The sequence below is a fragment of the Tursiops truncatus genome, chromosome 19, assembly GCF_011762595.2.
Source record: "Tursiops truncatus isolate mTurTru1 chromosome 19, mTurTru1.mat.Y, whole genome shotgun sequence".
In the NCBI taxonomy this organism is placed as follows: Eukaryota; Metazoa; Chordata; class Mammalia; order Artiodactyla; family Delphinidae; genus Tursiops; species Tursiops truncatus.
Window position 1 is genome coordinate 42,945,883 of NC_047052.1, and position 24,422 is coordinate 42,970,304.

The window sequence follows — 24,422 nt, forward strand, 5'->3', positions numbered from 1 at the left end:
ACCTTAATAAAACTGTGGTGCTCAGCAAGAGAAGTAAGAATAGGATGAGCTATTTAACACAATCATGGGTATGTCAATTAGAAAAGACATGAGCAGGAAATACTGGGATCCCTTTTGCAAGAACCCACTCAACCAAAAAAGATACATATGAGAATATTAGAATGTTTGCCAGTGGGGGGAGGGGCACCGAAAGAGACTAGGATATGGAGATATGAGGAAATACATTAAATTTAAATCAAGAGGGCTTCCCTGGTGGCGCAGTGGTTGAGAATCCGCCTGCCAGTGCAGGGGACACAGGTTCCAGCCCTGCTCCAGGTAGACTCCACATGCCGCGGAGCAACTAAGCCCGCGAGCCACAACTACTGAAGCCCGCGCGCCTAGAGCCTGTGCTCCGCAACAAGAGAAGCCACTGCAATGAGAAGTCCGCGCACCGCAACAAAGAGTAGCCCCCGCTCGCCGCAACTAGAGAAAAGCCCGCGTGCAGCAACAAAGACCCAATGCAGCCAAAAATAAAATTAATTAATTAAAAAAAAACCATTCACTTAAAAAAAAAATTAAATCAAGAAGTATCTTGTGGGGGATAATGAACTATAAACTGAGGGTGTGGGATTAACGCAATCCAGGACACCTGTGATCTGAAAAGGAAGACAAGGGAAGGGTGTGGAGGAGGATGAGTCCCAGATTTATTTATCTATCTATCTATCTATTTATTTATTTTTGGCTGTGTTGGGTCTTCATTGCTGTGCGCGTGCTTTCTCTAGTTGCGGCGAGCTGGGGCTACTCTTTGTTGCACTGCGCGGCCTTCTCGTTGCGGTGGCTTCTCTTGTTGCGGAGCACAGGCTCTAGGCGTGCAGGCTTCAGTAGTTGTGGCACACGGGCTCAGCAGTTGTGGCTCACGGGCTTAGTTGCTCCGTGGCATGTGGGATCTTCCCAGACCAGGGGATCAAACCGATGTCCCCTGCATTGGCAGGAGGATTCTTAACCACCTCTCCACCAGGGAAGTCCGAGTCCCAAATTTAGTAGTGAAGTTGTCTCTGGGGCGGGATCAGGTGGCTTCAAATGCCGTCTGCAATGTATGCACCTTAAGAAAACAATCTGCAGTGAATACAGAAAATACTTAGATTTGACAAAGCTGGGATGTAAGGATGTAGGTGTAGGTTAACATTATCCCTACGTTTTCTTGTATAGTTGAAATTTTTTTTTTTTTTTTTTTTTGCGGTACGCGGGCCTCTCACTGTTGTGGCCTCTCCCGTTGCGGAGCACGGGCTCCGGATGCGCAGGCTCAGCGGCCATGGCTCACGGGCCCAGCCACTCCGCGGCATGTGGGATCTTCCTGGACCGGGGCACGAACCCGTGTCCCCTGCATCGGCAGGCGGACTCTCAACCACTGCGCCACCAGGGAAGCCCAGTTGAAATATTTTATAATTAAAAAGTTTGAGAAAACTTTCCTTTCACCACTGCCCATGGAAAACAAAACATCTTAAGAATAAATACAATGAAAATATGTTACTATTAAATTCTAGTGAGACACTGAGGCCTGTTGAAACCTGCTCTAAGCGAGAAAGGGGAGATGTTTAGGACACAGTAGCTTGAAATTACTGAGCCTTTCTCCATGGCACCGTCTGAAGGACTGGTTAGAAATGGCTCATCTTCTCGTCATATGAATTTTGTATCATTTCATGCCATTTCATCTCATGTCCATGGGATGTCTAAAATTATCTCATGTGCCCTCGTTCGAAAACACCACTTTTAACACATTGAATATGTTTCTTTTGAAAGGATCTACCCTCTTTAGAATAAGGCATTGGAATAATAAAAAAATACAGAAAAGTGCACTTATCGTGAGTGTGCCGCTTGATGAATTTTCACAATCTGAATACCCCTGTGTAACCAGTGTCCAAATCAAGAAAGAGAAGCCCCCTTCCTGTCCCCCCGCCTAGTCACATGTTCCCAAGGGTAACCACTACCTGACTTTTATCATTCTAGATTGGTTTTGCCTGTTCTAGAACTTCCTATCTAGAATCATACAGTGGTAGTCTTTTGAGTGGCTTTTTTTTCATTTAGCGTAATGCTTTTGAGATTCATCCCAGTGGTTGCGTGTATCCATAGTTCATTCCCTTTTGTTGCTGAATAGTATCCATTATATGTATGTACCATCATGGACTTATCCATCCTCCTGTTAAGGGACACTTGGGTGGTTTCCAGTGTGGGGCTGCTATGAATACACTCACAGCCTTTGGTAGACGGAAGTAGGGGAATTTCCAGGGACAAATGGCCGGATCATAGCATAGGCATATGTCATCTTTAGGAGATCTTGGCGTTGTGATTTTTATCATCAACCTTCTGAGCATCTGAGTAATTAGCACTTCAAATTTTATTGTTTTGAAGACTAGCTTATATAAAAGTAAGAAAGAATAGTGAAAATTCAAGTTTGACATCAAAACACACTGGGTTCTTGTTTCAGAACAAAATGAATCCCTTTTACAACAGGTGACATATGCCTCCATTGATGAAAAAGACATTTTATATAACTTCCAATTGCTTATAGTTATCAACTATTTGAAAATAAAAATATTTCATATTATTAGCATGGTCCTATTATTTTGCAAGTTACTTTAGCTAAAACTTATAAAATGTATTTGACAGGGTATATACATTATTAGAAAAACTATTTTAAATGTATAGTGGATTGACTAAAAATCAAATTATCCATTTTAATCGGAAAACATCTCATGAGTCTTATTACGAAGCCAATATCTTGACGATTGAATTTTAAGTTCCATTTGTTTGCCCATTTCTCACTGGGGAAAGCCAAAGCACAGAGAGAAAACCAAGCAAATGCCCTAGCTCTCCGGGTTGAAAAGTTCTGGGGAAGGCCGGGCCCAAGTCACCCTTTTCGCCTGCAGGATCAGCCTTTTGCCACTAGGGGGCGCCACCGGAGAGACCGTGGGCTGCTCCGGAGCACTGCTGGTGAGGCGCGGCTGCCCACTGCACACCAGGCCCGAAGACACCCTTTGCAGATATCCCGCCCTCAGTTCCCACCGCCGCCCAGGAAAGTGGTCTGATGGTACCCATTCTGCAGATGGGCAAATGCACACGCCAGGTCGCGCGGCACAGAGTAGGCGGAACTGGGATTTGAACCGAGGTCTCTTCGATCCCGCCAACTGAAGACATTTCCACCCACGGCTCCACCTCGCTGTGACCCTGCTTTGTCCGCGCGTGTGTGGTGATGGTGGGGGGGCCTCCCACCAAGCCCATTCAGGGTGCCCCTCCCTTTTGCTTGCACACTCCTCTCCCCGCTTGCTCGTTGAACACTCATCTCAAAATCCCGTCACACACGCATCTCCTTCCATCCATCCCCTCAGCGCAGAGACCGAGCACCAGCAGCCCGATCATCCCTCCCACTTGCCTCGTCTCCTCCCACCTCCCTGCCTCATCCAGCTGCCCTTGCCTGCCTGGGTCCCTGCCTAGACCTCCCCTTGGGCTCCCAGCCTTGGAGAGGTGGAGCCACCCGTAGAGGATGCAATTCTGGGATTGCGGACACGCGTGTGGGTTTTTTGTTTGTTGGGTATTTTTTTAATTATTCATTTATTTATTTATCTGTGGCTGTTTTGCTCCCGGGCTTCCTTTCTTCTAGTTCTGGCGGCGGGGGGGGGCGTACTCTTCCTTGCGGTGCGCCGGCTTCTCATGGCGGTGGTTTCTCTTGTTGTGGAGCATGGGCTCTAGGCGCATGGGCTTCAGTAGTTGTGGCTCGCGGGCTCTAGAGCGCGGGCTCAGTAGTTGTGGCGCACGGGCTTAGTTGCTCCACGGCATGTGGGATCTTCCTGGACCAGGGCTCGAACTCGTGTGCCCTGCCTTGGCAGGTGGATTCACTGTGCCACCAGGAAAGTCCCTTCACGTGTGGGTTTGACTTGGATCTCTCCCTCCTCCCAGCAAGGCCCTAGTCCTGAGGAGAGACATCAGGTGGTGCACTCGCCGTCTCCACCCTGCCCCCCTCCACCACCATGACAGACTGGGAACCAGAGGCCCCTGCAGTTCACCTTGCTCATGTGGCCAGATATTAGCAAAATCTGGAATTTCAGGTCTGTAAATCACTTGGGGGAGGGGTCTCATAAAACTGTTCTCCCACACTGATCTGCCGGCTTGACCTCTTGTCCCCTCCTCCAGACACCCTCCCCCCTTCCAGGAAACTGGCCCAAGGAGGGGCCTGGGCATATATAGGGAGGCACTGTGGGAGGGCCTGGCCAGAGAGGCTTCAGGCAGAGAAGGTGAGGACGGGGCTCTGGGGGTCTGGATGGGCAAGGGGAGCTGGGGAGGTCTGAGGCTAGGGGTGGGGGGCAGCCCTGAGCTCTGGCCAGTGACTGCCCCACCCAAGGCTTCATTTCTTCTTTTTTATTTGGCCAAGCCACTCAGCTTGTGGGATCTTGGTTCCCCATCCAGGGATTGAACCCATGTCCCCTGCAGTGGGAGCGTGGACTCCTAACCACTGGACCAACCAGGGAACTCCCTCCTCTGTAAAATGGCCCACTGCTGGGGTTGTGGGAAGCTGGGCGCACTTGGTACTGGCTTGGGCCCATCAGAGAGCTGGCAGCAGCCCCTGGCAGCTGGGGTGTGGAATGGGGCAGTGGGTCCTCTCCCGGCCCCTGCCTGGCCTCATCCCGGCTCGTGTGTCCCAGGCAAGACTATGGCTTCTGCAGCAGCAGCAACAGCAGAGAAGGGGTCTCCAGTTGTGGTGGGTCTGCTGGTCGTGGGAAACATCATTATTCTGGTGAGACATTCCCTGGGGCTGGGAGCCCAGTGGGCGGGTGAAGAGGAGGGGGGCGGTCCTGAGCCTGGGAGTGGGACAGCTGAGGGCTCAGGACTCACCTAATGGCCAGTGTCGCCTGGCTCTCAAGTCAGAAAAGCCCCGATTCGAATCCCAGCTCTGCCTCTCCCCAGCTGTGTGACCTTGAGTAAGCGACTTGACTTCTCTGTGCCTGTTTCCCCATTTATAAATTATGTCCACACTGTGGGCATTGTTGTGTGGATTAATCCATGTATGGCCCTCAGCTCAGAAAAAGTGCTTGACCAGTGCCAGCTGTCATCATTAACATGATTACGGACGTAAGGTGCCCGATTGGTGCACAGGAGTCCAATAGTAATGTATAATAACAATGTCTTTTAATTACGTGATACCTGTACATGGCTCTGGAGCCAGACAGCCTGGGTTCAAATCCCAGCTCTGTCACTTTCTATTGTGGGACTTGGGGCCAGTGATGTAACCTCTCTGGGCCTCAGTGTTCTCATCTGTAAGATGGAGATAAAATAGGAATGCTCAGAGGATAAAATGAGTTATTGGATTTGTGCTTAGGCCAGAATTTGGCACACGTGGTTGCTCTCTGTGTTGGCCATAACAGCAGTAGTGCAGGAGAGCTGGTAACAACGATGATTATCATACAGAAAGCAGTTTCAAGGACCAACACACACAGTAAATACTCTATATGAGAGTTAGTTTGATTGTTGGCAAAGGTATCCACTGAGCCGTCTTCCTCTCTCCTTGTTCCCCATCCCAACAGGTAACCAGATTTTTATTTTCTCCAATATTTCTTTAAGCAAATACAAGCAAATAGGAACCTATATACCTATTTTCTCCCCTTTCTTGCCCCAAACGTAGCTCATTCCACACCCTGCTCCGTGCCTCCCATTTCCTCCTGTGCACATTCTCTGTCCACATGAGTCCTCAGACAGCCTCCCTGTCCTTTTCCACAACCGCCCAGCCCTCCATTGTGTGGCATCCTGGCTCCTTTACCCACGGTGCTGCGGGGAATAACCTTGTGGGTGTGTGATTTTCCTGCCTGGGCAGGTGTATCTGGAGGATTGACTCCTGCAAGTGGAATTGCTGGATCAAAGCGTTGATGCTTTTGTAATAGTTCTGGCCACGGCCAGGCTCCCCTCATCAGGAAATAGCAACGCTCTTCAGGGGAGGCGGGCTAACCTAGCGTCTCCTGGGTATCAGTCATGAGCGCCAGGCTTTGCATGTAGCGTCTCTTTGTATCCTTGAAGCCACTGGCAGCTGGGGTGTGGGTGGGGGCGGAGATCTGGCTGGGTCCTCCCTTCCCTCATGGCCTCCTGCCCACCTTCATCCCTGCTCATGGAAGGTGACCTCTTTGCCACTCTTACTATGTGCCCACTTTACCAAGAGGGCAGTAGAGGCTCAGAATGGGGAAGGCCCTTCTCACGGAGACTCATGGAACCGGGGCTGCTGCCCCTGTGCAAGCCTTGCTAACCGGCTGCCCTGTCCAGCTGTCAGGCCTGGCCCTGTTTGCTGAAACGGTATGGGTGACCGCCGACCAGTACCGCGTGTACCCACTGATGGGCGTCTCGGGCAAGGATGACGTCTTCGCTGGTGCCTGGATCGCCATCTTCTGCGGCTTCTCCTTCTTCGTGGTGGCCAGCTTTGGTGTGGGCGCAGTGCTCTCCCGCCACCGGTCCATGATGCTCACGGTGAGGCCCCAGGAGGAAGGGATGGGGACGGCTGGGCACAAAAGTCATCCTCACAGAGTCGTAATAACAACCACACCGCAGCTACTAGTGTGTGTTCCGCATGGTACCACGCTTGGGCCTCGTGGCAATCAGGTCAGTTAATCTGCCCATAACCTAACAACCTAGGCTCAGCTGTTACCCCCATTTTGCAAAGAAAACTGGGGCACAGGGGAGGCAGGGAAGGCAGCTCTGCCTGGGAGGATGGCTCTTAAGTAACAGGACTGGGATTTGAACCTCAGCTGGTTGGTCTCCAGGGTCTGTGCTCGGGAGCTCTGTTGATAACAATGACAATAATAATAGCACAGCAACCATTTAATGAGCGCTCACTGCATTCTACGTGCTTTACATAGATTAGTTCATTTGCTCCTCACAACCCACCGTGAGGTACCGTCATCACCTTCATCATCATCATCATCTTCATGGCCCATTTGACAGAGCTGAAACTGAGGCTCAGAGAAGGGAATCCACTTATCCAGGGTGGCACAGCAAGTGAGTGACAGAGCCAGGATTTAAACCTGAGCACTTCAGTGCTTGAGCCTAGGCTCCTAATCTCTGCCCACAGCAATAACCCACACTCCCCAAGTACCTCTCACGTTCTGCCACTAGGCTAAGCAGTTTAGAAAATGAGCTCCTTCAATCCTCCCAGAATCCGTCTGAAGTTAGTGCTTCTCTGCCCATTTACCAGATGGGGAAACTGAGGTTCAAAGAGGCCCACAGCCCAGATGATAGGGAGACCAGGGATTCCAATCCTGGCCCCACTGACACAGAGCCAACGCTGGGTTTTCCCCAGCTGAGGGCTTTTTGGATTCCCAGGAGCAGCTACTTATCCAATCCACAAATGTTTATACAGCAAGAACCATGTGCCAAACCCTGCGCTGGGCGCTAGGCTATTTTGTGAGCAAACCATAAAAGTCATTGCTGTGGGGGAGGATATTCTCATGGGGGAGACAGTGACCAGGCAAGGGAGAGCTGGAGCTGGGGATGGGAAAGGGAAGATCTTGCAGGCAGAGAAAGTGAAGACCCGGGGCGGGGGCTGGTGGGGGGGGGGGGTGCCGGGGATTGGTAAGGGAGTGAGCCGCATGAGTATCTGCAGAAAGAGCATTCCAGGTGGAGGGAACAGCAAGAGCAAAGGCTCTGAAGCCAGAGGGGACAGGAGTTCAGTGTGGCTGGAGCCAAGTGGGGGTGAGTGAGTGAGTGAGAGGAACTGAGGACGGACAGGGGAGAAGAACAGCAGCGGTGGAGGGGGGGGAGGTTTGCTGGCCTTGAGGGGAGAGAGGGGAGAGAGCGGAGGTGGGCCTATCAGGTGGACCTGCAGGCCTTGGTAAAGGCTTTGGCTTCTCTATGAGTAACGTGGAGCCATGGAAAGGCTCTTTTCCTTTCCTTTTCTTCTTCTTTTTTTCTTTCTTTCCTGCATCTAGTTCTCTGGCAGAACAATTTAACCAAAGTCCTAAAAGTTCACCCAACTAGTAAAAGAAAAAAGGTCTGTGTCTGTCTCTCCTATTAGTTTGTCATTAACTAAGACACAGATTTTTTTTTAATTGTTATGGGAAATTTCAAACAGACTAGAGTGAACGGCACGATGCCCCCTGTGTCCCTATCACCTGGTTTCCACAATATCACCCGCACATCGTCCCCTCTACCCCTACCCTCTGCCTGCCCACATTTTTCTTTCCTGGGGTATTTTGAAGCACATTCCAGACACCAGGTCACTTCCCTGTGAATACCTGCGTGCACATTTCTCTGAGTGATAAGGACGTGGTTTTAAAGCAGCCAGGCATGCATGGCCACATCATCTCGTCTGGGCAGTGGAGCTGGCACACCCACACCCCACGCCCTGTTGCTTTAAGGGGGAGGGGAGGGGACAGCTGAGGATCAGAAAAATAATTTTCATTAAACACCAATTAAAGAGCTTTTTCAGGTTTGGGTTTTTTTTTTTCTTTGCGGTACGCGGGCCTGTCACTGTTGTGGCCTCTCCAGGACCGGGGCACGAACCCGTGTCCCCTGCATAGGCAGGCAGACTCTCAACCGCTGCGCCACCAGGGAAGCCCAGGTTTGGGGTTTTTTGTTTTGTTTTGCTTTCCCCAATCACCATACTGCGGGCACATCGTGCAAAATTCACCCCAGTCCCTTCCTATCTATCTTCCAATACCCAATCTGTGTTCAGATGTCCCTGGTTGTCTCAGGAATGTCTTTCTTTTTTTCTTTTCTACAGTAGGCATTCATTTTACTGCATCCAAGCCAACAGTTAACAGTTAAGGGAATACCTTACATATTTTTGTTGATTGCATTGTCCTGTAACGTTTTATTTTTAAAAATTTCAAACATACAGAAAAGGTAAAGACTTGCACGGTAAACACCTGTATATCCCCCACATAGATGTTTCCATTCACATTGTCCTATACTTTTTTTTTAACATCTTTATTGGAGTATAATTGCTTTACAATGTTGTGTTCGTTTCTGCTTTATAACAAAGTGAATCAGCTATACGTATACATATATCCCCATATCTCCTCCCTCTTGCGTCTCCCTCCCACCCTCCCTATCCTACCCCTCTAGGTGGTCACAAAGCAACAGCTGATCTCCCTGTGCTATGCGGCTGCTTCCCACTAGCTATCTATTTTACATTTGGTAGTATTTATAAGTCCATGCCACTCTCTCACTTGGTCCCAGCTTACCCTTACCCCTCCCCGTGTCCTCAAGTCCATTCTCTAGTAGGTCTGCATCTTTATTCCCATCCTGCCCCTAGGTTCTTCATGACCTTTTTTTTTTTTTTAGATTCCATATATATGCGTTAGCATACGGTATTTGTTTTTCTCTTTCTGACTTACTTCACTCTGTATGACAGTCTCTAGGTCCATCCACCTCACTACAAATAACTCAGTTTCGTTCCTTTTTATGGCTGAGTAATATTCCATTGTATATATGTGCCACATCTTCTTTATGCATGTCCTATACTTTTTAAAAAATTGTGTTTCTGGGAATTCCCTGGCGGTCCAGTGGTGAGGAGTCGGTGCTTTTGCCACCAGGACCAGGTTCCATCCCTGGTCGGGGCATGGCCAAAAAAAAAAAAAAAACTGCATTCCCATCACGGATCCATCCCTTGAGGGGTGTGACTTCACAGGCTTTGCCCTGCCAGGGCTGTCCCTGTGACCCTCCCTCCGTCTCTGCGCAGTACCTGGTGCTCATGCTCACCGTCTACATCTTTGAGTGCGCCTCCTGCATCACGTCCTACACCCACCGAGACTACGTGAGTCGGGGGGAGGACAGGGGAGGGGCATGACTTCCAGGGGGAGTTTGGTGAGGGTCTTGGGCCGGCAGTGGAGGTCGATCTCTCTCCCCACCCAGCCCCGCTGGACCCTGTTCTTCCCGGCCCACTGCAGATGGTGTCCAGCCCATCCCTGATCACCAAGCAGATGCTGACCTTCTACAGTGCAGACTCGGACCAGGGCCGGGAACTCACCCGCCTCTGGGATCGCATCATGATTGAGGTGGGCAAGGGTAGGCAGGATGGGTGGGGAGGGCTGGAAGAGCTGAGGCTCTGACCAGGTCTCCCATTATGGCCCCCATTAGGGCTCCCATTATGCCCACCGGTAGATGATATCCACTCCTGTGGTTCTTATGAGGGAGAGGCTCTGGTCCTTGCCATTTTGGGGATGAAAACAGGCCCAAAAGAGGGAAAGTCACTTGCCCAGGGTCATATGGTTGGTAAGGGGCAGAGCTGGGATCCAAACGTAGATCCAGAGCCCCTGCTCTTAACCATTGCACATGCTGTCTTTTTTTTTTTTTTTTTTTTTTTGGCTGCGTTGGGTCTTCATTGCTGTGCGTGGGCTTTCTCTAGTTGCAGCGAACAGGGGTTACTCTTAGTTGAGGTGCGCGGGCTTCTCATTGCGGTGGCTTCTCTTGTTGAGGACCATGGGCTCTAGGCACGCGAACTTCAGTAGTTCCGGCACGCAGGCTCAGTAGTTGTGGCGCACGGGCTTAGTTGCTCCGCGGCATGTGGGATCTTCCCAGACCAGGGCTCAAACCCATGTCCCCTGCATTGGCAGGAGGATTCTTAACCACTGGGCCACCAGGGAAGTCCACACCTGCTGTCTTAATAGTAACAATAGTAATAATAATAACAGATGGTGGTCCAGTGGTTACGACTCCATGCTTCCACCGTAGGGGACACGGGTTTGATCCCTAGCTGGGAAACTAAGATCTGCATATCAGCGAGGGAGCTGCCAAAAAAAAAAAAAAGAAGAAGAAGAAGAATTGTTCAATTAAAAAAATAACAACAGGGCTTCCCTGGTGGCGCAGTGGTTGAGAATCCGCCTGCCGATGCAGGGGACACGGGTTCATGCCCCGGTCCGGGAGGATCCCACATGCCGTGGAGCGGCTGGGCCCGTGAGCCATGGCCGCTGAGCCTGCGCGTCAGGAGCCTGTGCTCCGCAACGGGAGAGGCCACAGCAGTGGGAGGCCTGCATACCACAAAAACAAAAACAAACAAACAAAAAAACATTAAAGAGCACTATCTTTTGTTTAGCGCCATTCAAAGCACTTTCAAGCTTATTTAATCCTCACAACCAGTCCATAAAGAAGATCAGCTCTTTAGCAGTGAGGAAACCAAGGCAGGAAGCTGAGGGTTTGCACGAGGTCACGCAGCTGGTAGGTCACAGAACCAAAAGGACTCAAACCCAGGCTGCCAGCTTCCAGAAGCCACGTTCTTAATTAAACTCAACAAGATACGGCAGCACAAGAGGAGAATATTGAGGACCCAAGGGAAATTGAGGTTCTCATTTGGTTCGTCATGCAGCTAGCCTGGACTGAGACCCAGGTTTGAAGGAGCCTATGTTTTCATCATTTGAGAGTCACAAATTAAACACCCACGGGGGTCAGGAGAAGCCAGAAATCTGCCTTTTGGTGTCATTTACCTCAGGTTTTGTTGACAGCTAATTAAAAAAATTTTTTTTTCCAATGAAATTTTTTTCAAAAATATTTAAAATAAATCACGAGTGTGGGTTTGAGCCAAATCCCCCATCAGCCTCGGGGTGCTGGGACCAGTATCTTCTGCTCCTTTGCCCACACACAGACACTGCTGCCCCTCTTCGAGGAGGCCCAGGATGTGGGGAAGTGCAGGCCAACCTTATCCTTCCTCGCTGTGTGACCTCAGGGGAGCGGCTGTCCTCTCTGAGCCAGAGTCCTCCTGACCCCTGCCTCTCTCTCCAGCAAGAGTGCTGTGGCACGTCAGGTCCCATGGATTGGGTGAACTTCACATCAGCCTTCCGGGCCACCACCCCAGAGGTGGTGTTCCCCTGGCCCCCGCTGTGCTGTCGACGGACTGGCAACTTCATCCCCCTCAGTGAAGAAGGCTGCCGCCTGGGCCACTTGGACTACCTGTTCACCAAGGTGTGTCTCCTCCCCCCTGCTGTGTCTGTCGGTCTCTCTGGCTCTCTCTGGTTCTTCTTTTTCCCTCCCTGTCTGTCTGTCTGCTCCTCCCTCCCATCTGGCTTTCTCCTTCTCTCCCCTCCGTCTGACTCCCTCAACTCTCCATCTGTCCCTCCCTCCCTCTGCAAGTCAGCAGGATGAACCCCGGTTCTGGTTTGATCTGATCCAGACCTGGTGGCGCCCGAAACTTTTCTCAGGTTGTCTGGGGATAAAAGTAACAATAACAGTATCAGCAGCACAACACCAATAACAACCAACATTTATTGAGCTGATACTTTGTACCAGGCCTCCTTGTAGGTGCTCTAAGTTTTTACCTTATTTAATTCTCACCACAGCCTTATGAGGTAAAGGTTATAATTACCTCACTTTACAGATGATGAGCCTCACTAGTGACGGATGGAGTTGGGATGTGATTTCAGGCAGTCAGGCCCCAACCAGGTGCTTTAACTCCTGCAAAGGGAGTGCAGAGGCAGAGAGAGAAACCAGAGGAGGAGAACCGGTCACCTTCGCTGCCTGGGGACGCTTCACCGTCATGCCTTAGATCAGGTGTCACAGAGAGGGGAGCCTGTATGCAAAACATCACCGCCACCAGGGTCGGACAGCCCTTCCTTGAACCCTGGCTCTCTGCAGAGTGCTTACCTGCATCATCTCACAGCATCACCACGACTGCTTTCGGAGGGCAGTGCTGTCAAAGATCGCCATTTCACAGATAGCAAAACTGAGGCTCAGAGGGTCAGAATCCTAGCCAGGCCCCATAGCCAACAAGCGGCAGAGCCGGCCCCCAGCTCCATCCCGCCTGACTCCAGGGCACACACCCAGAACCTTTGTTCTTGGCTGCTTCCAAGTTGGGCCAAGCAGGGGTCTACATGAAGGCGACAGGTGTGGGGCTCTGGGCCCACTCAGCCTTACCTCCAAATGAGGAGCTGTCAGAACTGGACTGATCCTAAAGGCGTATTTCAAACCCTTGGAACTTGGGGGCAGCATGGAAAGCCAGCCCCAAACAAAATCACCCTCAGACTGTCACAGGCACCATCGGGGCAGCACCTGCTTGTGCAGGGCCTGGGTTAACATCACATCCCTGGCTCCCTGAAACCGCCCTGGGAGGGAGACACTGCCGTGATCCCCAGGGTGAGAAACCCACTTCCTCATGGTCCCACAGGTAAGAAAACCAAGGCTCGAGGCAGGAAGTGACTTTCCCAAGGGCGCCCAGTGACTCTTGCTTTCAGCAGCCAGCCTCCCCAGGCATTTTTTCAGACCCCCATGTTCCCCCTGCCCAGGGCTGCTTCGAACACATTGGCCACGCCATCGACAGCTACACGTGGGGCATCTCATGGTTTGGGTTCGCCATCCTGATGTGGACGGTGAGAGGCGGGAGCCTGTGGGCTGGGTGGGATGTGGCTGTGAGGCTGGGGCGCCCCTCACCTGCCTCCTCCCCTCCAGCTTCCTGTGATGCTGATGGCCATGCATTTCTACAGCACGTTGTGAGGAAGAGAAGGGAAGCCCACGTGCACACTCAGCTCCCCTGCCCCTGCTCCCTCCAGCTGCGACGCCGCCCCACCTCTCCCTTCCCCACCTCCTCCACCCTTCCCTCCCTCCACTCCAAAGTTTTTTTGTTTGTTTGTTTGTTTTTTGCTGTACTCGGGCCTCTCACTGTTGTGGCCTCTCCCGTTGCAGAGCACAGGCTCCGGACGTGCAGGCTCAGCGGCCATGGCTCACGGGCCCAGCCGCTCCGCGGCATGTGGGATCTTCCCGGACCAGGCCATGAACCCGTGTCCCCTGCATCGGCAGGCGGACTCTCAACCGCTGCGCCACCAGGCCCCTCCAAAGATGTTTTACCAGGTTTCTGAGCCCTGCTGGGAGTTGGGGTGCCCTGAAACCCTTGGACATGTGTGCACGGACCCTTAGACCTTAACCCCATCTCACTTGGCTGATTCCTGGCCCATCTTTCAGTGTCAACTTGAAGTCCTGTCCTGGCGGGGGGGACCCTTCCCTGATCTTACCACCCCACTCGCGGATGCCTCTCTAGTAGCTCCCTGAGCTCCTTCTTCATGCTGGATGTCGTCACCATCACTGAGTAGTTTGTGATTGTCTATTTAAGCTCTGGTAGACTGGGACTGCCATGAGGGGAGGGACAAGTTCTGTTATGGTTACTTTAATATCCCCAGTATTGCCCGGCACAGGGCTGAGCATGGATATTCAATAAATACTGCTTGAACGAGTTAATTTGTTTTCTTCGGAGGCCGAGGCGAATGAACTAGAACTCTTCCAATGGAAGTGGCAGAAACCCAACTGGCACTGACTGAAACACAAAATAGAAAGTATTGGCTCACGTAACTGAGTCAGTAAGGCTAGCTTCAGGCATGTCTGGATCCAGGGGTTCAGTCTAGGTCTCCAGGAAACCTGCTTCATTCTCAGGCAGGGTTTCTCTGGCGACACCAGACTTACATCTTTATAGCTAGGCAACAGAGCAGCGAGAAAGGGCCTCTTTCCCAATAACCTTTGCCAAGGTCAGGGATTAAATCTCACTGACTTTGTGTAGGTTCTAGACCCACTCTTTGGTTGGGGAAGGTCAGGCTCTGGGGATTAACATTCCTGCTAAGGATGCATCCAGGGGTGGTGTTAGGAAAGGGGGTTGTTTACCAAAGGAAAGTCAGAGTGCAGGGATGCTGGGCCAGTACAGGTGACAGACATCCTCCTACTAGGGACTAAAGCTTCCAGAAGGTTCTCTAAGGGGTGCATGAGAGCAAACAGTTTAAGAATCTCATCACTGCTGTTTTGTCCTCTCTGAAGCAGGCTCATGCTCTGGCCACTTTACAGCAATTAGGCCCTGTGAGGAGAGTTTGTCTTCCTTCCCCATCAGATGAGGTTTCTCAGGGTCCTCATCTACTCTACTGGTCTGCAGATGGTCTGCAAATGCTGAATTCAGATGTCAGCTTTTGAAAATATACTTTAAAAAAAATCTGTATTGGTCAAATCTATTAGGGTGAAAAATTGGAAACAACCTAACCTCCATCAGCAGGGGGTGGGATGTACAACTCATGTTATATCCTTGGACTGGAATTCTCTGTGGCTGTTAAAAAGAAGATAGATCTATGTGAACTGATATAAAAAGGTATCATAATGGTATAAAGAATTAGAAAGTTCATTACAGTAACCTAAATGAACATCAGCAGGGGACTGGTTAAATTAGCTATGCTATGTCTATTCTCTAGAATACCACACACAGTAGTAAAAAATAATGTTTTAACATGACAAAAATCTCCAAGAAATGCAAGTAGAAACACTTACAAACCACATACGGTACTTTTATCCCTGTGGTTACATATGAAGGGTAGGTCTTGTGTTTTTTTTTGTTTTTTTTTTTTAACATCTTTATTGGCGTATAATTGCTTTACAATGGTGTGTTAGTTTCTGCTTTATAACAAAGTGAATCAGTCATACATAAACATATGTTCCCATATGTCTTCCCTGTTGCGTCTCCCTCCCTCCCACCCTCCCCATCCCACCCCGGTCTTGTCTTTTAAAATAAATGGGTCAAGGTTTTTAAAATAATTTTTAGAAGAATTAGGGAAAATACTTTTAAAAATCAAAAATCATTGATAACTCTTCCACTTAAAAGATTATAAAAATTTACAAATGGAAGTGTCCCATGTTCCGCTCCCCAGGAAACTCCCCCCCCAAATCTGTAGATAACTGCTATTAATACATGATAAATGTCCTTTTCGGCTTTTCAAAAGTTTATATCGACATATCTATATATACTTATATGAGCACACACATACACACACACTTAATAGAATAATGCTTCAAATATTGCTTTGCAACTTGTTTCCTTCACTTAACTGTATATTTTGGGCATCTTTCCATGTCGGTATATATGAATTCACCTCTTTTTATTTTGTTTTGACTGTTGCAGTGTATTCCAGGGTATAGCTGTGTCATCGATCATCATGCTCTGTTGTAAGTAGATAAGGCAAGGAGCAGAATAAGCATAAGTGATTTCATTTTTATAAGAATTCTATATACATATATATATGGTACGGGATAGAGGGCCCAGAGGAGGAATTTTCACACCATATATATCTTTATAATGTTTGAAAAAGATGTTCGTAAAGATAATCTATTACTTTTCAAAAACAAAAACTAGTAAAGGGGTTTCTAAGATACTAAACCATGTACAGCTTTGCTTTTCAAGCCAGAATCTTTTTAAATGCCGTGTAGTTGTTACACATACCATATTTTAACACACAAGAGTCCCTCCAGGTTAACTGGCCTAACAGGCTTTTCTGCAGGCCCTGGAATGAAACTTCTCCCCCATCCCTGAGCACATATTTGACCACGTTGTAAACATGTCAAGGAAAGGGGGGATTTCATTCCAATCTACTTTTAAATTCAGGTGTGCCCTCAGGAGCAAGCTCACAGTGACCCAGCCCGTGACTTAGATTCTCTGAGAAAGGCAGAGAGGCAGTACTGGGTTCTCACCACACCTCCACCACACTCTGAGCCTCCATGTGCCCCTCTATAAAATGGGGTTCTAGCAGTCCCTACCGCATAGCTTAGGGTCCAATACATTCTAAGAGCTCAGGAACCCATAGACCTCTTTACTATGAATCAGGAATTTTCTAAATTCCGTGCCATCAGAACCAAATGCAGAAATAAACTGCCGGTAAGGCTGCTACTGTGTCTGGTAAGCCCCAGTTTCAAAGGTTTGGGGCTCCACCGTCTCGATGTACCGTAGCCAGCTCATCGAAGTGACTCACATATCTGTGCTTTCAAAAGTCAAATCATACCTGAAAACGCTTGGTGCTTTCGCTGAGAGATGTTCAACCCATGGGCTCGGCATATGTTAGCGTTAATATAACGCTTTTTGCCTGAGGGTCCTTCAAGAACGTTTGTGGAGTTAGTGGAGATTGATATGCCTAAAATCAAATCTTTCCTTAAATGTCACACTGCAAAAGAATATTTAATGTCGTGGGAGAATACCTTTTTTCACTGTTAAGTGAAAAAAGAAGATTACAAAAAGGCATGCCAAGTATGATTGCTTTTCTGATAAAAATTCAAGTATGTTTGTGTTTGTGTTAAAGTTGTAAAACACAGTCTCCCAAAGGTTAGCCCTGGTTATCAAGGAAAAAGAGACACTTGAGGGGGATTTTTATTTCATTCCTTGGGCATTTTGGTATTTTCCAAATATTCTATGATGACTCTTGCTTTTGCCCTCCAATAAAAATAAATATTAAGAGAGCTCCTTTCTACTTACTAGACGGGATGCTGCCTAATTCATGACTTGTTGAATAAAACCAATTAGATCTTCAGATTTACTCAGTTGATTTTTCTTAACACTCCTACTCAGAGCTAGTTCTGATCATACAACCACAGCCTCCTGAAGACAGATACTCCTCTCTAGCCATCAATCTCACATTGGCTATTGCAATTTAACAATGGAGCTCAAACTTGCCTGGTGGAATGGGATGTGATCCAATTTCCAATAGACAGTTCCTGAAGCAGAAGAAGTGGGTGTCCCTCTGTAGGCCTTTCTGTTTCAAGTAAGATCCACATAAGTGACTGGCAAAGGAAACTTAAAGGCAGCTCACCACTGAGCAACTTCAGAGAGACCAGAGCTGGGAAAACCAGACACCTGCCCCACCCCATCTCCAGCACCCACTGCAGACGACTACAAACAAGCTGCTCTTGATTTTTCACTTCTGGTAGTAACTGTATAAATAAAATAGATGAATAATAGAGAGATGGGTGGATGAACGGGTAATGATTGATAATCTTTTTAAAGAAGAAAAAAAATAAATATTAATAAAAACTTCACTGTAGGACATGAGATGTGTACTGAGAAAAGAATTACCTTGCTAAACATTTTCAGACTTTACCTGAGCTGTTAAAACAGGTCAGGCCTTGTCAGATGCTGGGGTCTTGGAGTCAAGCTGGCCTCTGGGCAGCAGGTACGGGTCCTCCGCCTCTGTCCCACATCGGCCACTCCCTTCTCTGGCTTCATCTGGCCACATATTTGCTCAGCTGGAATGGCAGCGGTGCGGCCTGGCCAAGGCAGGCCTCGGCTGGCAGGACGGGTTTGTCTGCCCTGGCCTTTTCACCCAGAGGCCCACTCCTGTGGGTGAGAGAGGAGCAAAGAGCTGAGCGCCAGGCGAGTGAGGCTCCCAGGACCACCCAAGAGAGAGGCAACCATTCGATGGCTGTTCCTACTGCACCTCTAAAGGACCATGTCTGTCCAGAGCTGGATCCGGCCTCTAACCCTCCGTGGCTCCCCAGTGCCCTCAGCACAAAGTCCAGCTGCTCAGCCTGGCACTGAGGGGCCCTGTGGCCTTTTTCCTTGCTACTTCCCCAAGCCTATCTCTCCCTCCTGTCCCCCCTTTTATTTTTTTAAATTTTGGCTGTGCTGCACAGCTTGCGGGATCTTAGTTCCCCGAGCAGGGATCAAACCTGTGCCCCCTGCAGTGGAAGTGCATAGTCCTAACTGCTGGACCACCAGGGAATTCCACCCTCCTGTCCCATTGAACCAACCTCTCTTTCACCACTGGAGATCATAGAATGGAAAGAATAAACTAATGTATATTATAGCAATCAAGCAGGCACACACCTCTGACTACATACACTGTTGCTTACACTCCTTCCATGAGAGCAAGTTGACTTCTTCACTGAAATGTAAAACCCACACCCCTTTGACCCACCCGATTCCACCTCTGGGAATCTATCCTGCATATACACTCCCGAGAGTGTGCAAAGACCCATGTACAAGGGTAACAGAAAAGCAATAACTGAGGAACAGCCTGAATCACATCAGAAGAGAACTAGTTACACAATTCATTTTCTCACACCATAGAATACTCTGCAGCTAAGTTTCAAGGGAGCTACATTTATATTTGCTGATATGAAATCATCTCCAAGATAGATTGTTCACTGAGAAAAATGCAACGTGCAAAACTGAATGTATGCTAGAGTGAAGTAAGTCAGAAAGAGAAAAACAAATATCATATATTAACACATATACGTGGAACCTAGAAAAATGGTACAGCTGAACCAGTTTGCAGGGCAGAAATAGAGACACAGATGTAGAGAACAAATGTATGGACACCAAGGGGGAAAGTGGCCGGGGGGACGGTGGGATGAATTGGGAGATTGGGATTGACATATATACACTAATATGTATAGATATTATGTAATTATAATTATGTAATTATAATATGTAATAGATAACTAATAAGAACCTGCTGTATAAAAAATAAATAAAATTTAAAAATTAAACAAAGAAAAAACTGAACGTATGCTAAATGCAATGTGATGTCCTATGTTGGATCCTGAAAAGACAAGACATTAGTGGAAAAACTAGTGCAATCCAAATAATGTCTGGAGTTTAGTTAATAGTCCTGTACTAGTGTGAATTTCTTGGTTTCGAAAAACATATCATGGCTATGCCTCTAAATTCCATGTATCATTTAGCACAAGGTTAGGTCTTGTGAGTAGAGGGCGCTGGAGGGACACGGCAGAAGTTAGGGGTTCTCTCCAGATTCCGGTTCTTCCTTGTTGTTCCAACGGAGCTGTGACCAGCAGGTGGCTGGGGTTCTTCTCCACACTTTCCTAAGCCACCTTCATTAACCCAGCTAGGGACGCACCCCTTAACCCAAGTAAGAAACTTATTGAAAACAGGAAATAGAATCCTGATTTCTCACTGTCTTTTCAGATGGTCTTCAAATGGAAATAGAAAGATGAAAAACAGAGAAAATGGTCTTTTTGAAGAACCACTTCTAGGGCTGCTGGAAAAAATGATCAAAAGATCCTGGCATTTGATCCCTGGCACTAAAATTCATCTCATAAAAATGTATTCAGAAAATTGAGGGAACAGGTCTAGAAACTGAAGGGATTTTTCAGCTTTCAAGATGTATACCCAGAGCCAAAGCAAATATATTTGTTGCCTAGAAACCGCTCTAGCCCAGGGTATACTGGTTAATTTTGTTAACACGCCAAAACACAGTGACTTAAAATAATGATTAATTTTTAGCTGCTGATTCTGTGGGACCATTTGGGCTGAGCTCAGTCACACAGGCAGCTCTTCAGTTTTTCTCACCTGGGCGTACCCATGCAGCTGCAGTCAGCTATGGGGTGGCTGGGGGCTTGTTGGTCTAGGGTAGCCTCCCTCACGTGTGTGGCTGGCTGGAAGTTGCTGTAGGTAGCTGGGGTGAGGGCTCTGACTGGGCCATGTGTCTAAAGAGGCCAGCCCAAGCACATTCACATGGTGGTGCTTGCAGGGTTCCCAACAGCAGCAAGAAAAGACAAGTCCCAAGGTGCGTAAGCAATTTTCAATGTTCTGTTTTGCCACATGTGCTGTTGTCGCATTGGGTGAAGCAAGTCAGTGATTAAGGCCAGACTGAGTATGGGAGGTGTGCAGAAGGGAGGAGAATTATGGAGGCTATTTTAACAATCTAACCAGGATGATGAAAAGGTGCCAGCAGTCCCCAGCAGAAGTATCAAATGCCTTTATTTGAGAGTATCCCACAGTTGTGATCTCCTCAAACAGCTTACAGTTCCCAGAAGGAAGCTAGATAGGAAATAGTTAATGCCAACAGTAGCCTGGACCTTGAGCCGTTCCTCCAGTAATCAAAGAGTTGTCCTGTGAATAAGTGCTTTTTCCAAATTTCAGATGTCACAGAAGTTTGAGACAATGTTTTGACTTAATTCATGTTTCAAAACCCAAGCAGGAGATCTATTAAAGACATCAAGTTTCCCTTAGATAGCTCTCAGATGGCCACCTCAGATGCCATGGGCACTGGAATGGAAATAAATAAAATATAAAAGGTAAAAAGCTGTGAATTCCCTGGCGGTCCAGTGGTTAGGACTCCACACTCTCACTGCCAAGGGCCTGGGTTCAATCCCTGGTTGGGGGACTAAGATCCCACAAGCCATGCAGTGTGGAAAAAAAAAAAAAAAAGGTAAAAAGCCAAGAAAGTGGTCTTTCTGGAGTTCCACTTAGGTACTGTTGGACACATAATTAAAATAAGGTCCCTAGGGACTTCCCTGTGGCACAGTGGTTGAGAATCCGCCTGTCAATGCAGGGGACACGGGTTCGATCCCTGGTCCAGGAAGATCCCACATGCCGTGGAACAACTAAGCCAGTGCGCCACAACTACTGATACTGTGCTCTAGAGCCCACGAGCCACAATTACAGAGCCCACATGCCACCACTACTGAAGCCCGCGCATCTAGAGCCTGCGCTCAGCAACAAGAGAAGCCACCGCAATGAGAAGCCGGCACACCGCGGTGAAGAGTAGCCCCTGCTCGCCGCAACTAGAGAGAAGCCCACACACAGCAATGAAGACCCAACGTAGCCATAAATAAATAAAATTTAAAAAACAAAAAAGAAGAAGAAGGTCCCTAGTAGTCAAGTACCTCTTGTTGTATCTAAGATCAAATTGCCAAGGATGTCTCATCTCACCACTCCTTTTCAACATCATACTGGAAGTCCTAGCTAATGGAATAAGACAAGAAAAAGAAATAAAATGTACACAGATTGAGAAGGAAGAAATAAAACTGTCTTTGTTTGCAGATGACATAATTGTCTATGTAAAAAATCTAAAAGAATTGACAAAAAACCTCCTGGAACTAATAAGCAATTATAGCAAAGTTGCAGGATACAAAGTTAATATACGAAAGATCAACTTGCTAGTGCAAGCATTACATCTATTGATCACATCCCTGCCTGATGGCAACTGAGATACCGCCAGGACTTACAAAGGATTGGTCTAGAAATAACAGGTGCGATCACTGACATTTTTTGGAGATTTGCAATCATGAGCACAAGTGCTGTTCCTTATTAGACTTTCCTGACCTTCCTCAAGAAAGAGATTATCAATCAAATCAAAATAGATGAGTTTATTGTACATTTCCATGCCAAAGTACCAAATCTTTTATTCAGCAAAGGCAAATTTTCTGATCAGGAAGGAATGAGGTTAACAGACACCGTGAGCCACATCATATGCTTTTTACTTAATGATCAAGATATTTCATGGGTAAAAGCCCTATTTTGATCGTAGATACTTGTATTTCGAATGTTTACCATACTAATCCTCAAGCCGAGTATGTGCTAAAACCCCAGTCAATTTTAATCTTATAAAAACATTCTCTTAAAATGCAGGCACGTCTCAGAGATATTGCAGGTTCAGTTCCAGACCACCACAATAAAGTGAATATCGCAATAAAGCATGTCACCAGAATTTTTTGGTTTCCCAGTGTATATAAAAGTTATATTTACACTATACTGTCCTCTATTAAGCATACAATAGCATTATGTATAAAACTACAATATATATACCTTAATTTAAAAATACATTATTGCTAAAAAACGCTAACCATCACTTGAGCCTTCCGCGAGTTGTAATCTTTTTGCTGATGGGAGGGTGTTGCCTTGATGTTGACAGCTGCTGACTGATCAAAGTGGTAGTTGCTGAAGGTTGGAGTGACCGCGGCAATTTATTAAAATAAGACAATGAAATTTGCTGCATCAGTTGACTCTTCCTTTCACGAAGAATTTCTCTGTAGCAGGCAATGCTGTTTAATAGCATTTTACCTACAGTAAAACTTCTTTCAAAATTGGAGCCAATCCTCTCAAACCTTGCTGCTGCTTTATCAACTAAGTTTATGTAATATTCTAAATCTTTGTCATTTCAACTATCTTCAGAGCATCTTCACCAGGAGCAGATTCCATCTCAAGAAACACTTTATTTGCTCATCCATAAGAAGCAACTCCTCATCCGTGAAAAGGTTATCATGACGTTGCTGCAGTTCAGTCACATTTTCAGGCTGCACTTCTAATTCTAGATCTCTTGCTATTTCCACCACATCTGCAGTTACTTCCTCCAATGAAGTCTTGAAACCCTCACAGTCATCCATAAGGGTTGGAATCAACTTCTTCCAAACTCCTGTTAATGTTGATATTTTGACCTCGTCCCATGAATCACAATGTTCTTAACGGCATCTAGAACAGCAAATCCTTTCCAGAGGGTTTTCAGTTTACTTTGCCCAGAGCTATCAGAAGAATCACTATGTATGGAAGCATAGCCTTACAAAATATATTTCTTAAATAAGAAGACTTGAAAATCGAAATGTTACTTGGTCCATGGGCTGCAGAATGGATGTTGTGTTAACAGGCATAAAAACAACATTAATCTCACTGTACATCTCCATCAGAGCTCTTGGATGACCAGGTGCATTGTCAAAGAGCAGCAATATTTTGAAGAAAATGGTTTTTTCTGAAAGAGTAGGTCTCAACAGTGGGCTTAAAATATTCAGTAAACCATGTAAACAGATGTGCTGTCATCCAGCACATCTGTTTACAGCATCCATTTATAGAGCACAGGCTGAGTAGACTTAACAAAACTGTTAAGGGACCTCGTATTTTCAGAATGGTGAATGAGCACTGACTTCAACTTAAAGTCACCAGCTGCATTTGCTCCTAACAAGAGAGTCAGCCTGTCCTCTGAAGCTTTGAAGCCGAACATTGACTTCTCCTCTCTAGCTATGAAAGTCCTAGGTGGCATCTTCTTCTAACAGAAGGCTGTTTCATCGGCATTGAAAATCTCTTGTTTAGTGTAGCCACCTTCATGAATGACCTTAGCTGGATCTTCTGGGTAACTTGCTGCAGCTTCTCCATCAGCACTTGCTGCTTTACCTCGCACTTTTATATTACGGAGAGGGCTTCACAAACTTCACAAACCGATCTCTGCTAGCTTTAAACTTTTTTTGCTGCAGCTTCCTCACCTCTCTCAGCCTTCACAGAATTGAAGAGAGTTAGGGATTTGCTCTGGACTAGGCTTTGGCTGAAGGGAATGTTGTGGCTGGTTTGATCCTCTGTCCAGACCACTAAAACTTTCTCCATATCAACAATAAGGCTGTTTCACTTTCTCATCATTCATGTGTTCACTGGAGTAGCCCTTTTAATTTCCTTCAAGAACTTTTCCTTTGCAGTGACAGCATGGCTATTTGGCACAAGAGGCCTAGTCTTTCTCACTAAGCTTCATGATTTCCAGCTTTTGATTTAAAATGACAGACATGTAATTCTTTCTTTTTTTTGGCCACACAGCATGGCCTGTGGGATCTTAGTTCCCCCGCCAGGGATTGAACCCGGGCCCTCGGCAGTGAGAGTGCAGAATCCTAACCACTGGACCACCAGGGATTTCCCACGTGATTTTTTTCACTTGAACATGTAGAGGCCATTGTAGGGTTATTAATTGGCCTAATTTCAATATTGTTGTGTTTCAAGAAATAGGGAGGCCCTAGGAAAGAGAGAGAGAAGGGGGAATGGCTGATTAGTGGAGAAATTACACCAGTAATCCCACAACATTTATTGATTAAGTTTGCTGTCTTATACGGGTGCGGTTTTTGGCACCCCAAAACAATTACAATAGTAACATCAACTATCACTGATCAAAAATCACCATAAAATATAACAATGAAAA

At 47.3% G+C, this 24,422-nt stretch overlaps 1 protein-coding gene, 1 long non-coding RNA gene and 1 other non-coding gene across 7 annotated transcripts; 1 reads left to right on the forward strand and 2 right to left on the reverse strand.

The window, feature by feature from the left end:
* Positions 1–409: 409 nt before the first annotated feature.
* UPK1A (uroplakin 1A) lies at positions 410–14,167 on the forward strand. Of its 5 annotated transcripts, XM_033844980.2 has the most exons (9): positions 419–4,082; positions 4,168–4,268; positions 4,677–4,768; positions 6,283–6,483; positions 9,695–9,769; positions 9,903–10,010; positions 11,731–11,910; positions 13,227–13,310; positions 13,624–14,167. In XM_033844980.2, the coding sequence occupies exons 1-9, from the start codon at positions 4,048–4,050 to the stop codon at positions 13,852–13,854; spliced, it is 1,107 nt and encodes a 368-aa protein (XP_033700871.2). In that variant the 5' UTR covers positions 419–4,047; the 3' UTR covers positions 13,855–14,167. The 5 variants fall into 5 exon arrangements, with proteins under 5 accessions (XP_073652688.1, XP_033700870.2, XP_033700871.2 ...); XM_073796586.1 differs by having other exon boundaries at positions 419–4,768; XM_033844981.2 differs by lacking the exon at positions 13,624–14,167 and adding an exon at positions 13,390–13,528 and having other exon boundaries at positions 420–4,768.
* On the reverse strand, positions 8,187–18,314 carry LOC141277200 (uncharacterized). Its single transcript, XR_012328183.1, has 3 exons — positions 15,793–18,314; positions 14,957–15,019; positions 8,187–10,742 (listed from the first exon to the last, which is right to left on the reverse strand). It is a non-coding gene; the product is annotated as an uncharacterized lncRNA (long non-coding RNA).
* A 5,752-nt stretch (positions 18,315–24,066) lies between these two features.
* Positions 24,067–24,139, reverse strand: TRNAE-CUC (transfer RNA glutamic acid (anticodon CUC)). Its single transcript has one exon. It is a non-coding gene; the product is annotated as a tRNA-Glu (tRNA).
* Positions 24,140–24,422: the final 283 nt, after the last annotated feature.

Excerpts from the sequence above, each read along its gene's own strand:
- UPK1A (XM_073796586.1), top strand. The coding sequence starts at position 4,520 with ATGGCCCACTGCTGGGGTTGTGGGAAGCTGGGCGCACTTGGTACTGGC. Across the intron at positions 6,484-9,694 it reads ACCGGTCCATGATGCTCACG|TACCTGGTGCTCATGCTCAC; the intron begins GTGAGGCCCCAG and ends GTCTCTGCGCAG. Across the intron at positions 13,311-13,623 it reads TCGCCATCCTGATGTGGACG|AGCACAGGCTCCGGACGTGC; the intron begins GTGAGAGGCGGG and ends CTCCCGTTGCAG.